This window comes from Capricornis sumatraensis, chromosome 5 (genome assembly GCF_032405125.1).
Source record: "Capricornis sumatraensis isolate serow.1 chromosome 5, serow.2, whole genome shotgun sequence".
In the NCBI taxonomy this organism is placed as follows: Eukaryota; Metazoa; Chordata; class Mammalia; order Artiodactyla; family Bovidae; genus Capricornis; species Capricornis sumatraensis.
In genome coordinates, this window is record NC_091073.1 from 82,354,767 (window position 1) to 82,373,079 (window position 18,313).

Genomic DNA, 18,313 nt, shown 5'->3' on the forward strand with positions numbered 1-18,313 from the left:
TCCTCCTACTGTCTTTGTTCTGATGTCTTCGCTCTTGGTAACCACGCACTGTGGGAGCATCTAGGACTTAAGAGAGGTGAACGTCAATCCTGGTAAACGGAAGATGCTGGGCTCTCCCTGCAGCCCTGGTGCCCTTAGAGCTGCTGTGCTCTGGCCAGCCCTGGCCCGAGAGGAGCTGGGCCCATGGAAGGAGTACGGGGCCTCACAGCACAGTACGGAAACCAGGCTTGGGGCAGTCGCTGAAGGAAAACGATAGACTGCAAGTGCACGAAGGACTCAAAGATGAAGAAAGACGCTGGGCTGGGGCAGAAAGAAGGAAAGCTCCATCAAACGGAAGGTGTAACTCACCTCAGAGGTGTGAGTTAAGCATGTGAAGGCTTGTGTGAGTGGAGGAGGGGCTATAACGATGAGAATGAAGAATAGACATGCAGGGAACAGCAAGCTGACTAGACCAGCAGAGAGCGGTTGCTGGTGAGCACTGAAGGGACCTTACTGGGGGCTTAGAGGCCTTGATAGCTAGGCAGAGACACTGTTACCTGACACCTTAGGTTGGTGGCTTTCCTTCCAAGCCAGGAAGTTCCACAGAGGTTTCCTCCTACATGGCTGAGTGTATCGGGGAGACCAGAGGGGCTGAGATGGTGGGCTCCTGACTCACCCTCTATCGTTTTGATAGGAATTTCTCTGCAATATTTTATGTGAGGAAAGGGTTTTGAGCATAAAAAATCTTTCAAAGACCGCTTCTCTAAGTGATAAGGAGCTTGCTTGTTTTGTGGGTTGGTAAATGGCCTGATGAAAAGAATGTTTCAGGAAGACATTTGGCAGTGTGAAGGTGAAGAGTGAGGAGGAATTAGACATGGGATTTGGAGAGATGACAGAACTGTTACAGCAAATCAGGATGGAGGCAAGGAGGGCTTCAGTTCTACAGGAGGCAGAACACACTTTCCTGGCAGCACGTGACCCAGCTCCAGAGCTGGCCCGTGGTTGGCGGTGTTGTCTGGTACACACCTATACCGAGTTACGCCAAGGATGACCTGGGGGTTACTGTCGCCTGAAGAAAAGTCCAGGTTGGAAACGGAGGGTGGGGGGTGGAGGGGAGAAAGCATGGATTAGGACCTACTCTGCACGTGTACTGAAATAAGGCCGTTTTTTGTAGTCTTCAAAAGTGATATTATTTTATATTTGTATTGTCACTACATACTCATCACAAATGCTAGTAAAGTAATGCTCAAAATTCTCCAAGCCAGCCTTCAGCAATACACAAACCGTGAACTTCCAGATGTTCAAGCTGGTTTTAGAAAAGGCAGAGGAATCAGAGATCAAATTGCCAACATCCGCTGGATCATGGAAAAAGCAAGAGAGTTCCAGAAAAACATCTATTTCTGCTTTATTGAAGATGCCAAAGCCTTTGACTGTATGGATCACAATAAACTGTGGAAAATTCTTCAAGAGATGGGAAAGACCACCTGACCTGCCTCTTGAGAAATCTGTATGCAGGTCAGGAAGCAACAGTTAGAACTGGACATGGAACAACAGACTGGTTTCAAATAGGAAAAGGAGTACATCAAGGCTGTATATTGTTACCCTGCTTATTTAACTTCTATGCAAAGTACATCATGAGAAATGCTGGGCTGGATGAAGCACAAGCTGGAATCAAGATTGCCAGGAGAAATATCAATAATCTCAGATATGCAGATGACACCACCTATATGGCAGAAAGTGAAGAGGAGCTAAAGAGCCTCTTGATGAAAGTGAAAGAGGAGAGTGAAAAAGTTGGCTTAAAGCTCAACATTAAGAAAACAAAGATCATAGCATCCGGTCCCACCACTTGATGGCAAATAGATGAGGAAACAGTGGCTGACTTTATTTTCGGGGCCTCCCAAATCGCTGCAGATGGTGATTGCAGCCATGAAATTAAAAGACGCTAACTCCTTGGAAGGAAAGTTATGACCAACCTAAACAGCATGTTGAAAAGCAGAGACATTACTTTGCCAACAAAGGACCATCTAGTCAAGGCTATGGTTTTTCCTGTGGTCACGTATGGATGTGAGAGTTGGACTATAAAGAAAGCTGAGCGTCGAATAATTAGTGCTTTTGAACTGTGGTGTTGGAGAAGACTCTTGAGAGAGAGTCCCTTGCACTGCAAGGAGATCCAACCAGTCCATCCTAAAGGAGATCAGTCCTGAGTGTTCACTGGAAGGACTGATGTTAAAGCTGAAACTCCAATACTTTGGCCACCTGATGTGAACAGCTGACTCATTTGAAAAGACCCTGATGCTGGGAGGGATTGAAGGCAGGAGGAGAAGGGGACGACAGAGGATGAGATGATTGGATGGGATCACCGACTCAATGGACATGAGTTTGGGTGAACTCCAGGAGTCGGTGATGGACAGGGAGGCCTGGGGTGCTGTGGTCCATGGGGTCACGAAGAGTTGGGTATGACTGAGGGACTGAAATGAACTGAACATACGAATATATATATATATATATATGAATATTATTCAGCCATAAAAAGGAATGAAACACTGAGTCATACTATAACACAAACAAACCTTACTAAGTGAAAGAAGCCAGACCCCAAAGGCTAAACAGTATAATTCTATTTATATTAAATATTCAGCATGGGTATATCCACATAGACTGGTGGCTGCTGGGGATGGGGAGTGGGGAGAGGAACGGGGAGCAACTGCTTCACAGGTCCTGGGTTTCCCTTCGGAACAAAGAAAATGATTTGAAACCACTGAGAGGGGATGGTTGTACACATCTACAATGCACGAAATGCTGCTGCACGGTTCCCTTTAAAATGGTTATTTTTTTTTAACTTTTTACTTTATATGGGGGGTAGCCGATTAACAATATTGTGATAGTTTCAGGTAGATAAGTAAGGGACTCAGCCAAACATATACATGTATACGTTCTCACTCAAACTCCCTTTCCATCCAGGTCGCCACTCTGCCACTCTGAGCCGAGTTCCCTGGGCTGTATAGTAGGTCCTTGTCGGTTACCCACTTTAAATATAGCAGAGTGTACATGTTGATCCCACACTTTCTAACCATTTCTTACCCCCATCTTCCCCCCGCCTCCGCTGACAACCATAAATCCGTCCTCTAAGTCTGTAAGTCTGTTTCTTTTTTATAAATAAGTTCATTTGTATTTCTTTTTAGGTTCCGCATATAAGGGATGCTATATGATATTTCTCCTTCTCTGTCTGACTTACTTCACTCAGCATGACAGTCTCTAGGTCCATCCATGTCGCTGCAAATGGCATTATTTCATTCTTTTCAATGGCTGAGTAATATTCCATTGTCTCTATGTAACACATCTTCTTTATTCATTTCACTCTTGATGGACATCTAGGTTGTTTCCATGTCTTGGCTATTGTAAGCAGTACTACAGTGAACACTGAGGTGCTTGTATCTTTTTGGACCATGTTTTTCTCTGGATATACGACCAGAGTAGAATTGTAGGATTACACGGTAACTCTATTCTTAGCTCTTTTAGGGAACCTCCATACTGTTCTCCATAGTGGCTATACCAAGTTGGATTCCCACCAACAGTGTAGGAGGGTCCCCTTATCTCCCTACCCTCTCTAGCATTTATTGTTTGTGGATTTAAAATGGTTACTTTTAACTGTATACTCAATATCTTATAATAACCCGTACTGGAGGAGGATGTGAAAAAAGAATATATAATTTATATACATATGACTGAAACACTCTGCTGCATGCCTGAAACTAACAGAGCATTGCAGACCAACTAGATTTCAATAAAAACAAAAAATAAAATGATGAAATGTAACATAGAAAGGAAATGATGAATGTTGTTATGTCAATTTCAAATCAATAATGTTTTTTAAGAAGTTATAGATCGTGTCTGCGGGAGCTGAGCCATCACAAGCCCCGCTCGCTCACCTCCCCGGTACTCGGCGTTGTTCCGCCAGTCGGCCAGGTCGATCTCTGCCGTGCCAGCGATCACCAGCTCCAGCTCCCTGGCATCAAACACGGAGACCAGCCTTGAGTCCACCACCTGAAATCCAAATTAAGCTTTAGCCTACAGACCCAATGTTATTGAGACTTACTTTCATCATTACCACTTCTGTGGGCTAAGCTGGGAAGCTCACCACTGTTCACAACCTTTTCCCCCTCTCCCAACGTGTTATCATGTTTAAGTTCAAAATCATGACATTCTAAAGCACAATGCCTTAATGAACCGGGAACTCAAAAAAGGTCCCCTGCTTTTCGTTACCTCTGATATTCCCTCTTGGAATGATGTTATGAAACAGACTGACTTGGCTTTCTGTAGTCACATTTAAGTTTCCCAGGAACACTACATTTTAAAGGCAAAAAGTCCAATTTGCTTTGAAGTGATTCAGTAGCTATTAGTGCTATCACTTCACTTAAAAGGAATACTCTCTTCCACATACAAACTAGGACTTATTTCCTGGGAATGGACTTTATATATTAAAACAATTGTCTTTTTCTTCCCTTCTACCTGTCACTTCTTCCCTCCCTCCTTCAAAGATCTGGGTTAAGAACCTGCTTGATTAGAGGGTTCTGAGCTCTGGCTTTACATCTTGCTGCTGAATGTATGTGGTACCACTGAAAACCTGCAGCAGACACTTCCTTTAATCACACTGGTGGACAAGCCAGTCACCCACTCTGATCTCCACCAGAGCAGCAAAGAACACCTTCAAACACCCAAGCCCTTGTTTCTAAACTGGAAAAATCTAACTATGTCAAGTTTTGGTAAACAGGAAGCCTAGCAGCTGTCGGTGTCCTCTTTTTTAAAAAATTATTGTTGATCTCTGATGCTTTTAAAAAAACTTTTTTATTGAATGACAGATTATTTAAATTCTATAGTGCTTTATAATTTTCAAAAGTTTCACATGTGATTTCATGCAGCTTATTTCATAAGTCACTGTCCTGATTTAGCACCTCTACATGGATTATGCGGCACAAAGTGACACCACAGGCATATCTCCTTTGATTGTGTTCTGCTTTATTGCACTCTGCAGATATGTCATTTTTCACAAATTGGAGGTTTGCGGCAACCCGAGGTCATGAGATGATGGGTAGTTTTTTTAGTAATAAAGTATTTTTAAAATAAGGTATGTACACTGGTTTTTTAGACATAATACTGTGGTACACTTAATAGCCTACAGTATAGTATGAGCACAAGTTTTATTACATTGAGAATCTAAACAACTGATGTGACTTGCTTTATTGCGCTAATGGCTTTATTGCTGAGGTCTGGAACTAAACCTGCAATAACTCAGAGTTCTACCTGTAAGAAAATAAAAAATCTAGCCAGAGTGGATAATTCCGCCCAGTGCCTTCACTTCACTCATTTTAATCTCACTGAATAAACGGGGATGCAACAAACACACGTCTTGGCAGGATGGGCCATGTGTTTGCACGTATGGCTCAGCAGGGCCACACTGACGTGGGTTTTGTGAGACCACAAGAGCTGGGTTTCCCAGAGAACTCTGACCCTCTCCCAGCACCCTCAGGGGGTCCTCCCTGCATGCTGGTGAGTAGAGCTGAGCCCTCTTCCTGCCTCGTTCTTCCTCTCCCTTCTCCTAACAAGACCCTGCCGGGCCGGGTCTCACCTCGCAGAAGCCCCGCACCAGCGCCTCGGTCTGCTGCACCACGCCGCGCTCCACCCGCCACCTCACCATCCTCTCGATGTACTCCTTCTTGTTCTTCTCTGTGACCTGCGTGTTGGCACCTCCAGATTTTAACTCCCTCTCCGTTACCTTGCGGGGAAACAAAGATCATGATGATAGTTGACTTGCTCTACCTTGTAGTGAAACAGATCAGTTTTAAGAGGATGAACTATTTGTAAAAAGTTCTCTTAACATGAGTTCAGCATCTTTACCTCCTTGGCTCTTTCTCCTTTCCTGGAAGTTACTAGAAAGGCTCTGGTTGTTCTAAAGTAGATACATCAGTACCTTAGAAAAGCCACAGTTTTGTTACATAAAGAGGAAGCATGTTTCTTAAACTTAAGAGGTCTAACGGAAATAAAAGAAAAATGCCCCTCAGTTCAGTTCAGTCACTCAGCTGTGTCCGACTCTTTGTGACCCCATAAATTGCAGCATGCCAGGCCTCTTTGTCCATCACCAACTCCTGGAGTTCACACAAACCCATGTCCATCGAGTCGGTGATGCCATCCAGCCATCTCATCCTCTGTCGTCCCCTTCTCCTCCTGCCCCCAATCCCTCCCAGCATCAGAGTCTTTTTCAATGAGTTAACTCTTTGCATGAGGTGGCCAAAGTACTGGAGTTTCAGCTTTAGCATCATTTCTTCCAAAGAACACCCAGGACTGATCTCCTTCAGAATGGGCTGGTTGGATCTCCTTGCAGTTCATGGGACTCTCAAGAGTCTTCCCCAACAGCACAGCTAAAAAGCATCAATTCTTCGGTGCTCAGCTCTCTTCACAGTCCAACTCTCACATCCATACATGACTACTGGAAAAACCATAGCCTTGGTTACCCCTAAATGGACTAGAATGTCCTTAACTATACCCAAGTCCCAATTACATCACATTCTTAACAAACAAATCTTCCCTATCAACAGCAGATCATTGGCAAAAAAGAAATGGAGGATGGGAGAGTGTTTCTGCAGTAGGTACAACAGTGGCTGAAGGGTGACACCTCGACCTTGAGAAAGGAGAGAATGATGTTGTCACATAGTATTGCAGATGCATGTTTGTTAGGACAAGCTAACAAGAAAAGTTATAATCTGTGCTTTACTGTTTTGAAAGGCAAGAGGGCAGGTAACATATTAGACACTGTTATCAAAATGTGTTGGTGTTTGAAGGGGGAAGCATCAGTTATCTTAAATTTGCTTAAGGGGTTCGCCTCACTGCTCAGTGTGATTAATATAAGAAAAATGAGGCATAACTATACCTGCTATTGTTTAGTTGCTAAGTCATGTCTAACTCTTTTGCAACCCCGGGGACTATACCCCTCTAGGCTCCTCTGTCCATGGGATTCTCCAGGCAAGAATACTGGAGTGGGTTGCCATTTCCTTCTCCAGGGGATATTGCTGACCCAGGTATCAAACCTGTGTCTCCTGCATTGACAGGCAAATTCTTTACCACTGAGCCACTAGGGAAGCCCATAGATGTACTTAATTATAGATTAAAAATATATGTATCTATTTGGCACTCATGGGCAAAGTACCCAAACAAAATAGTTTATAGAAGTCTGCTGATTACTTTATTTGATCACGTGGGTGACTTTGGTAAATATGAAATATTGGTCAATTATAACATAATAGATACCACCCAAGATCCATATCCTTTGGAGCCTCTTGTTTTTACCTGCCCAGGTAGAGACTATTTCCTGACTCTAAGTATGTGGCATAACTAAATTCTGGCCAATAACGTACAAGCAGGGGTGTTGTATGGCACTTTCATGAGGCCTCTTTAAAGAGCAGGGCTGTTCCTCCTTGGTCCTGCTACTTCAGACACGGATGTGCTGGTTGGGGGCGCCATATTCATCAGGTTGTGGGTGAAGGGGGCCACTGTAGGAACTGAAGCCTTGGGTTGCTTGCCTCCACATTTTCATGTACGAGAAAAATAAACTGTTAATTTAAGCAGGGTCATTGAGTTTCTTCATTAGCAGTTGAACTGAATCCTAACTAACACACCGAGGAAAAGCCAGTGGTGTCTTTCAGGTCCATCTGTCTGTCTGCTCTTCACTCTAACTTGCCAACAGAAGGGCTGTGACTCAGCTTTCTAAAACCAGAATCATCACTCTTGGCAACCTCATGTGAAAAGAAACAGGATCAGCTTAAGCTTAAACAGAAACGCATTATTCTAGATCTATAACACATCCTTATTTTTATCACTGGGAATGTTTTCAACTCTCTCTAAGTTGTTAAGTTTCTTCCTTATACAGACATGAAGGATTGCTCTTTTTATTTTCAATCTTATTTTTTCCTCTAATATTAATGTATTTAGTCATTTGTAGTTTACTTGATTTCTTTTGAGTAGATAACATGTGTCCATGGAAAAAAAATTCAAGTGCTATAAAAAGCCATACAGTGAAAAACAGGTTTCTCTCCCCAAACAGTAGCATATTATATACACTGTTCATTATCGTGGTCACATACACACGAAAGCTTTTTTCTTTTTTTAGTTAAAGATACACATTGGCCATTGTTTTATAGTGGTTTGTTGTTGTTATACACTCACTAAGTTGTGTCTGACTTTTTGCAACTCCATGAACTGCAACACGACAGGCTCCTCTGTCCTCCACCATCTCCTGGAGTTTGCTCAGATTCATGTCCATTGAATCAGTGATGTTATCTAACCATCTCATCCTCTGCTGCCCTCTTCTCTTTTCCCAGCATTGGAGTTTTTTCCCAATGGTTGGCTTTTCACGTCAGGTGGCCAAAGTATTAGAGCTTCAGCTTCAGCATCAGTCTTTCCAGTGAATACTCAGGGTTGATTTCCTTCAGGATTATACCAGTTTAGACCTGTCTTATTCTTTCTTTGTTATTGTTATTCCACCTGTCTTATTGTTTATGATTTATATGTAAATGGATGGGCTGGGGTATCAGACCACATATCTTACTAGTCTACTATTTCATTGTGTGAATGAATTATAATTTATTTCATCAGTGTTCTACTGCTGAACATTTATATTGGTTCAGATTTTTTTTTTTTTGTGGTGATCAACAATGCTGCAATGAAGATTGCTATCCATTAGTCTTTTCAATTAGATGTGAACATATTTGTAGGTCAAATTTCCAGACAGAGATGCTGAGTCAAAGGCAGGTGCATTTAGAATGAGGATACGTATCACAGGGTGCCTTTCACTTCTGCTTCCTTCCACCTACACTCTTGTACAGAGTGCCTGTTTCTCTCCATGATCTCCAAAATAGAATACTGCTAAGCTTTCTGAACCGTGAACTTCCAGATGTTCAAGCTCGTTTTAGAAAAGGCAGAGGAATCAGAGATCAAATTACCAACATCCGCTGGATCATCGAAAAAGCAAGAGAGTTCCGTAAAAACATCTATTTCTGCTTTATTGACTATGCCAAAGCCTTTGACTGTGTGGGTCACAATAAACTGGAAAATTCTGAAAGAGATGGGAATACCAAAGCACCTGACCTGCCTCTTGAGACCTATATGGAGGTCAGGAACTGGACATGGAACATGGTTAGAACTGGACATGGAACAACAGACTGGTTCCAAATAGGAAAAGGAGTACGACAAGGCTGTATATTGTCACCCTGCTTATTTAACTTCTATGCAGAGTACATCATGAGAAATGCTGGGCTGGAAGAAGCACAAGCTGGAATCAAGATTGCCAGGAGAAATATCAATAACCTCAGATATGCAGATGACACCACCCTTATGGCAGAAAGTGAAGAGGAACTAAAAAGCCTCTTGATGAAAGTGAAAGAGGAGAGTGAAAAAGTTGGCTTAAAGCTCAACATTCAGAAAATGAAGATCATGGCATCTGGTCCCATCACTTCATGGGAAATAGATGGGGAAACAGTGGAAACAGTGTCAGACTTTATTTTTTGGACTCCAAAATCACTGCAGATGGTGACTGCAGCCATGAAACTAAAAGACACTTACTCCTTGGAAGGAAAGTTATGACCAACCTAGATAGCATATTCAAAAGCAGAGATATTACTTTGCCAACAAAGGTCCATCTAGTCAAGTCTATGGTTTCTCCAGTGGTCATGTATGGATGTGAGAGTTGGACTGTGAAGAAAGCTGAGTGCCAAAGAATTGATGTTTTTGAACTGTGGTGTTGGAGAAGACTCTTGAGAGTCCCTTGGACTGCACGGGGATCCAACCAGTCCATTCTAAAGGAGATCATTGGAAGGACTGATGTGAAGCTGAAGCTCCAGTACTTTGGCCACCTCATGTGAAGAGTTGACTCATTGGAAAAGACCCTGATGCTGGGAGGGATTGGGGGCAGGAGGAGAAGGGGATGACAGCGGATGAGATGGCTGGATGGCATCACCAACTCGATGGACATGAGTTTGGGTGAACTCCGGGAATTGGTGATGGACACGGAGGCCTGGCGTGATGTGATTCATGCTGTCACAAAGAGTCTGACACGACTGAGCAACTGAACTGAACTGAACTGAAGCTTTCTGATTCTTGATGTTCTCATGAGGGAAAATGGTATTTCATTCTGTTTAAATTTATATTTTAAAAAAATTGTGAATGATGTTGAATATTTCCTTTCCTGGGAGCTATCCACTTATATTCTTTGCTAATTTTCTATTGTGTTTTTGATCATTTCTTATTGATCTGCAGGATCTCTTCTTATATTGAAAGACACAGACTTTCGTCTGTGCTATATGTTGCTGCTGCTGCTGCTGCTAAGTCGCTTCAGTCGTGTCCGACTCTGTGCGACCCCAGAGATGTCAGCCCACTAGGCTCCTCTGTCCATGGGATTCTCCAGGCAAGAATACTGGAGTGGATTGCCATTTCCTTCTCCAACGCATGAAAGTGAAAAGTGAAAGGGAAGTCGCTCAGTCGTGTCCGACTCTTTGAGACCCCATGGACTGCAGCCTACCAGGCTCCTCCGTCCACGGGATTTTCCAGGCAAGCGTACTGGAGTGGGTTGCCATTGCCTTCTCCGGTGCTATATGTTACAATGTAGCAAATATTATGCCATTTTTACTTTGTTTATGGTATAGTTTTGATATGAGGTATTAAAAAAGTAATTTTAGTTGACTATGTCTATCTTTTCTTTCATGACTTTGTCACATCTACAACAGCATTTCTTACTGCAAGTTAAAAAGAAAAATTCTTTCATTTTCATCTTTTTATTGTTCTTTTAAGCGCTCAGCTTTTTCACCCATGTGGAATTAATTTAAGCATTATGAGTTAGGTTTGTGATCTAACTTAAGTTTTTTAAGATGGGTACCCATTTGTCTTAATCTCTTTTGCTAACTAATTGTGTTTTCTTTGTTTGTTTTACAAATTAACCCTACTATAGGGCAAACGTAAAGGATGGGCTAAAAGTAGTCATGCAGAAAAAATAGTGTATCTTACACGTTCATCCAGTACATGGGGGAGGACAGTTAAGTGAATCACATATTCTTGAATATATTTAAATACACTCTCTAAAGATGTAAGAAAAAATAATTTTTTTCTCCAATGTGGAAAAGTGTATTCTTCGGAAGTATTTTTATGCAAAGACAATGCATCAAAACACTAACATTTTCCAGGACCTGAACAAGATTCTTGATTGAGATGTGGGTGTTGGGTGGTCTGCAAGGTTCAGTGGGTAACTATCACCCATAGACTCAGCACACTGCCCACAGTCATGAAGGTACTTATAAAGTATCCCAGCTTACTTCTTATAACATTCCATTACAAATATTACTTATGTCATAGGCTTTTGAATCTCTTGTAAATGATGTTCAAAAAACCTTAATAGTTAAATCTGCTCAGGCTATCAGGCTGGTCTGATAAAACTATAAGCCAGATGATTCAATGTTATATAAACACTGGAAGAAAAAAAATGGGAAGCTTCTCTTATTAAATACTACTGTGATACATACATTTTGGAGGAGTAAATATCTGGAAGCTAGTGATAAAAAGTATTGTTGTAGTTGCACAGATAAGAGAAATATCTTACAGATATATTGCATACTTTACAAAAATACTTTCTGATCCACTGTCACATTTGATTTTCAAAAAACTCTATAAACTAGATCCATGTCAAAGCAAGACAAAGAAGACATGAGTAACTTTAATAAAGGCAGCAGTCCTCAAAGAATTATATTTTGAATGAATGACAGTCCTTGTTTTTAAACACAAAATCCCAACTACTATATGATCCAACAATCCCACTTCTGAATATATATACCAAAGAATTTAAAGCAGGGACTTGAAAAGAGATTTGCATACCTGTGTTCATACCAGCATTATCCACAATACTCAAAAGGTAGAGGCAACCTAGGTGTCCATCAACTGATGAATGGCTAAACAAAATATGGTATTTACATGCTATGGAATATTATTCAGCCATAGAAAAGAAGGCAATCCTGTCACATGCTAAAACATGGATGAACCTTGAAGACACTATGCCAAGTGAAATAAGCTGATCACAAAAAGACAAACACTGTATGAGTCCACTGAATATGAGATACTTAGAGTAGACAGGTTCTTGGAAAGGAAAAGTGGGGTGGTTCCAGGGACTGGGGAGAGGGGAAAATAGGGAGCTATTATTTAATGGACATGGTTTCAGTTTTGTATGATGAAGACATTCTGGAGATGGGTTGTATAACACATGAATCTACTTAACAACACTGAATGAACTGTAAACCTGGTTTGGATGGTAAATTTCATATCATGCAATTTTTCCATAATAAGACTCAAAATGTCTTTTCCAAGCCCCACATCTCACAAACCTGGCCAAAAACCTCTTCATTAACCGTGAACGTGAGGTCGAGGATGTCTGTGATATTGTTGTCCTTCATCCATTGCAAGCTCTGGTGGAATTCCTCATCTAGATATTCCAGGTCACTCAAATCACAGGGTCTGGGTCCATTCAAAGGGAGAAAGAAAGGCACACAGATTGTTTCAGTAAACACCTACTCAGACCTCATGCCAAAATATGGTTATACCACTCTAGGCTAAAGCAACACAGGTGTATTTTAGTGATTTGATACTTTTGAATACATCGATGAACCTTTAGTTTATTCAGTAATTGGAAAAGAAAGTATTAAAATGTTTAAAATAACAAACACAAAACAATTATTGACTCAAGGACTCTCCATGGCCACTGGAGAAGAGTATCATTTAAAAATAACCAAGTTATACATCAATTTTTTTCTTTTATCTTATTCCACCTTTATTGAGATATAATTGACATACAGCACTGTATAAGTTTAGAGTGTACAGCATAATGATTTACATACAGGGACAGATCAGTTCTACTTAGTAATTTCATATAATGCTTGTAATGCTACTATAATTATTTATATAAACTGATTTATGTCTGGTATATGATATTCTGTTATGCTTATATAAAATCTCCAAATGTCTTTTTATTGGACTAAACAGTTTATGTGATAGCTTAAGCACTCAGAAAAGTAAACCACCATAAACCTAACAGGAATGAGTAGGGCAAACAGTGACCAAAGGGCCAGAGGAGTCAGGGGGGTCGGTGCCTCTGGTCCTGCGGGCAGGGCTGGGGGGACACTTACAGTCTCAGGAGCGCCTTATAGAAGGGTCTTGTGAAGAAAGCATCCAGAAGGTACTGATGGATCAGAGCCAGGCCTAGGATTCTACCACTGAACCTGAACCTAGAACACAGATAAGGCAGAGCCATGTATTGTTAATTGACGTGTTTCTTTGTCCTATACATCTTAAGCCACTTCAAAAACTTGCCAAGTGATGACACAAGAGAGGCACCCATTCTTTTTATTCTTTACCATGAACAATGGCTATGTACTTGGTATGTACTAAATGAACACACCTCCTCAAGCAACCGAATAGAGTCATTTTACTGGAATCTTCTTCTCAGACCTGACTGTATAAGGACCCAAGAGAAGAAAAAGGGCTGGTGAAGGGGAATTCTGGGACCCAGACAAACAGCCAGCATTGAACCTGAGGATCTGAACCCAAGGATATGGAAAGTTTTTTGGACCATGCATTCTTACCCATTCAAGCATTCCATAGATAGCACCTGAAGGTCTCATGTGTGCCTGACCCTATGCTGGAAGGTGGGGGAACTTGAACATGACTCACATATGGCGATCATGCTCGTGGTCAGAGAGGTGAGGTATGTGAAATCCCAGTATGGTAAGCGGTCATGGCCACAGGACCTACATGGAGCCTACATGGCCACACAGGAAGAGCAAGATCTCTGCTGGAAGGAAGTGGTTGTATAGACCTGGCCACCTCCCGATGTAAGGGCCTTCACTGATCTAAATCTTTGTTGGAGCAAATAGTTTTCTGGCATTTTTGGCTGGCAACCTGCCTAGCTGCATGCTGCAGCTCCTAAGAGCTTGGTCCCATTGTTGCCCTGTTCCTAAATCAGCTTCCCTCTGTCTGGTCAAGCCCACTGGCTCCCTCATCCTGGGTACTGCCCATCTCTGGTACCTATGTCCAGAGACCTAAGGGGGTCTTTTCTGTCTCTTCTATCTAACTAGATTTTCACCTAAACATAGTCCTAGCTGTGACTTTTCTCAGATCCTCTGTTGGAATTTCCAACTAACCCATCTCCACAACCTTTCATGAGGCTCTTCTTAGACTAAAAAGACTTTGTACTCTGTAACTGCTATGAAAATGGTTTAAATGAATAGATTATAAGATCCTGTAATAAGTGCAATCATAAATAACACTTCAAACAGCCATCTTTAAAGTAGTCTCTTCTTTTTGCATGAAAGTGAAGTTGCTCAGTCGTGTCTAACTCTTTGCAACCTTATGGACTATAGCCCACCAGGCTCCTCCATTCTTTTTGCATGAAATAACATGCAAATATTATTGGCTCTGGAGAGACAAGAGGTGAGCAGAACCTCAGTACAGGTGCTATGGGGGCACTGTGGATGAGGAGGCCCATGGACCAGATGAACAGCTTATAGTCCTTGAGGCCAGATTGTGCCATCAGTATTGCATCCCCTGATGGTCTTTACTGATATCCCAATAACTGACAGGTCTCCAACCTGGGAGCTACAGTCCTGTGTCTAAAAGCACTGTTCACTCCTATCCCATGCAGGCTTATCCACTCTAATGGACTCTGAGGCATCACAACTGATGTTCCTAACGTGACGTGGGGCTGTGGCCACGCGTGGGAGATGGCAACACTGCCCAATGTGGGAAGAGAGCAAATGCCTGCCAACAACCTGCCTCCCTTAGAGGTGGCTCCGGGAGGTCTAATAAAGAGAAATGGTAATCTCAGTGGGCAGAAAGTGTCCACAGAAATGGAGCAGATAAAAATATTATATGGAAATACTTTCAACTCAATGTTAAAAAATGGACTACCTCAATAAACTGTAAATTCTTCAGCAAAATATACATTATTCTAATCTATTTAAGAAAAAGTAAGAACTTAAATAGACAAACAACCATAGTATAAACTATGTCTCAAAATTTTGAGGATATAAGGATATAGTCCTTATAGGATATCCTTATAGTTGGGGTATTTTCATCCCAAATATTTGAATAGCTTCAGAAACCAGAAAATGGTAGAAAACTTAATTCATCATTATGAACTGCCATAATCACAAAATACAATCTGGAAAAGAGCAAAGGAAAGAAAACTAAAGATGCTGAACTCACACGCTAAAAAGTCATAAGTAAAACACAGGAGAAAGTACCAGTCCATTCCCTGAATAATGCCAAATGATTTAGGATGCTTGATTCTAGGAAATTAAGGACAGTTTATTATTAGGCATTCCATCATTGAAATTAATTTTAATATCAAAAGACAAAACTCATACGACTTTTTCTTTGCTTTCTTTTTTTTTTTTTGGTTAGAAGCTAAAAATGTCTTGAAAAGATCCACCATTAATTGCCTTGAAGAAAAATAAAAATTTCATAGTAAACCAAGAGTAGGAGAATGTTTCCTTACATTATAAAGGATATTGATCTCAGCATCACATAGAGAAAGACATAAAAAGCCAATAAAGACATAGAGGGGATGTTGGTTATCACCGGCCTTCACAGTGTTCTATCAGTTCTAGTCCCTGTAGTTCGCTACAAGTGAAAAATGGGAAACAGATTAAAGATAACTTTTATGGAATGCCTATCAGACCAACACAGATCATATTATCTCACTGATTCCTGCAACAGCTGTATTTATGACTGTGGCTATCTTCATTCCACCAGAAATCACAGGTCAATAATTAGCACTGGGGAAGTGGCACAGCCAGGACACTGACCCCTGTCTGCCTGATGCCAGACCAAGTCTTTTCCTTTGTGCCCATTTTGAGAAGCCACAGAGCAGCAAAATTCATCCTCTGGTCCAGGGGCTGGGCTGCCCACTGTGTGACCTTGTGCCAGCAGTTACCCACCTATTCTTCATTTCCTTTTCTGGAAAACAGCATTCTTCAAGTGATAGCTATTATTATTTTATGTTGGCTTCCAACACCTCCCTGTGATCATTAGAAGGGGGAATTTGTTACAAAGTTCTGGTGGTGTCTCAAGAAATCCAGCATCAGGAATGCAGTTGAGCTCAGATACTGGGGTGACTCCACCCTCATCTGAAGTCTCCCTTTTGTTCCTTTCTGTGGACGTCTGCTTCTTTCTTCTCTCCCACTGCCAACACTGCTAATGTTTTTCAGCTTGGAGTTCAAGCCTCTAGAGTGACCAACTTGACTTTCATTGATCTAGGTTCAGATTTCCAGCATGATTCCCTGATTGTCCAACTCAGGCTGGATGCCCACCCTGGACCAAACCTGAAAGTAGGGTCTGGTGAGGAGGGCTCAGAGCTGGGTGTCTTGTTCAGCACTTTACAGCCAGGATCACCATGGCACGCCTCTCAACCAGGGGCTGCGATAAGATGGAGGGAGGCAGATGGGGCTGTTTTTAGCAAAGGGGGCTGCAACGTAGACCACCCACTGAGAATTGTTTATCTGCTTTGAATGGGGTTGGGCATAGATGGAATTTCTAAAGACAAAATTATATTGGTTTCACAGGCTGATGGGGGCAACTAGTAGGTCCTTGATATTTTTTTCATAGCTGCGCAAGCAATCTATGATAATGTGGTTTGGCTTTATATAAACACAGACAGGATGGCTTGCAGCCAGTCAAGTACATACAGTAAAATATATTCCAGAGAGATGAACTATGATCTGGGATGTGTTTGTATAAGCACACTGCAGGGACTGTACAATTCAAATCCAAACAACAGCTTAGAAGGCAGAGATTGGAATGGCAAACCATTCCAGGCTGATGAATTGCCTTGACAATCTCACGAACAAGAAAACATTTTCAGGGCTTGTACATCTCCTTTGTCTCACCCAGCCTGGACAACTACTTGCCGGGAAATTGATTGTGTCTGGTGTCAACACAGGTTGGTAATGTGTAGGAATTAGGAGATGGAAAGAAAGTCCTTTTCTTTAGACTTTAGATTGATTATTAGAGAAACTATCCAGATAATTTCGGAGAAGGCAATGGCACCCCACTCCAGTACTCTTGCCTGGAAAATCCCATGGGTGGAGGAGCCTGGTAGGCTGCAGTCCATGGCGTCGCTAAGGGTCGGACATGACTGAGCGACTTCCCTTTCACTTTTCACTTTCATGCGTTGGAGAAGGAAATGGCAACCCACTCCAGTGTTCTTGCCTGGAGAATCCCAGGGACTGGGGAGCCTGGTGGGCTGCCGTCTGTGGGGTCGCACAGAGTCGGACACGACTGAAGCGACTTAGCAGCAGCAGCAGCATCCAGATAATTTAAGCAAAAAATACCCCCAAAGTTTCTGTTTTGATCTAAGTTACTAGGCACAAATAAAGAGTTCTAAGGATCAATAAAAGTGAGTCCCTACAGAAGGAGCAGCCTCCTCCTCCCCAGTGCATGGGGGGCATGTGTTACTTTATTTATCCAGGCCCCAGGCTCTCCAGTTTAAGAGCCCTCTTCCACCATCCATGTGAACCTGCAGGGCCGTAGGCACCCCTTCCTCTCAGGGGACCCATGAGGGGTCTTCTCTGAGGCTGCAGGCCAGTCCTGCTCCTGGTGTGGTACCGCTCCTCCTTTGTCATGGGCTGCCATTCCTGAAGGCACACTGGGCTCAGCACACCCCCAAGGATGGTTACTGAGCTGCAGGCTCTGGCACCTCTGCCACCAGCCCCCAGGCTGCTGCCCAAGACATGCTCTTCCGAGTGGCGTGGGCTCATTTCCGTAGGGCTGGTAGGGAAACAGCCCCTCTGTGTCAACCCGCTTGGGTCAGAGGGACCTCACGGCAGAGTTGCTGGGCCCCTGAGGGTTTCACAGGGCCACTCCCTCTCCTTTCATCCTGAGGCTGATAAAGTCATGGATGGCTAAGGGGCACCTAAGCCCACGCATTCACATCTGAACCTCAGTGCTGCTGGCCACTTGTTGGGTGGCTCTTCTGCTTCTCTTGGATCACATCACTTCTGAAACCCCAGATGCCCTGCAGGCAGTGTGCCTCCTATTGCCCCCCCCCCACTCCTTCCTAAGCATGTGGGATGTGCCCACAGGGTCTGATTCCAGTGATGGGCACTATACCACTTCTCTTCACTGGACAGGCCTCAGTTATCAGGTAAATCAGCGGATACACACACATATGACATGGAGGACATGAGGAGACAAGGCTGTCCCCCAACTGCACGTCCCAGGCATGTCTAAATCCACATGCTAGCTACACCAG

The 18,313-nt window shown here is 42.6% G+C and overlaps 1 protein-coding gene across 1 annotated transcript in view; it reads right to left on the reverse strand.

Annotated features, from left to right (window-relative positions):
* HECW1 (HECT, C2 and WW domain containing E3 ubiquitin protein ligase 1) overlaps positions 1 to 18,313 on the reverse strand; it is a 257,418-nt gene that overhangs the window by 7,580 nt on the left and 231,525 nt on the right. The window contains exons 22-25 of the mRNA XM_068972905.1: positions 13,191 to 13,289; positions 12,393 to 12,522; positions 5,606 to 5,752; positions 3,909 to 4,023 (exon numbers count right to left, since the gene is read on the reverse strand). Of these exons, the coding sequence (XP_068829006.1) occupies positions 3,909 to 4,023; positions 5,606 to 5,752; positions 12,393 to 12,522; positions 13,191 to 13,289 (491 nt within the window). The remainder of the gene's footprint in view (positions 1 to 3,908; positions 4,024 to 5,605; positions 5,753 to 12,392; positions 12,523 to 13,190; positions 13,290 to 18,313) is intronic.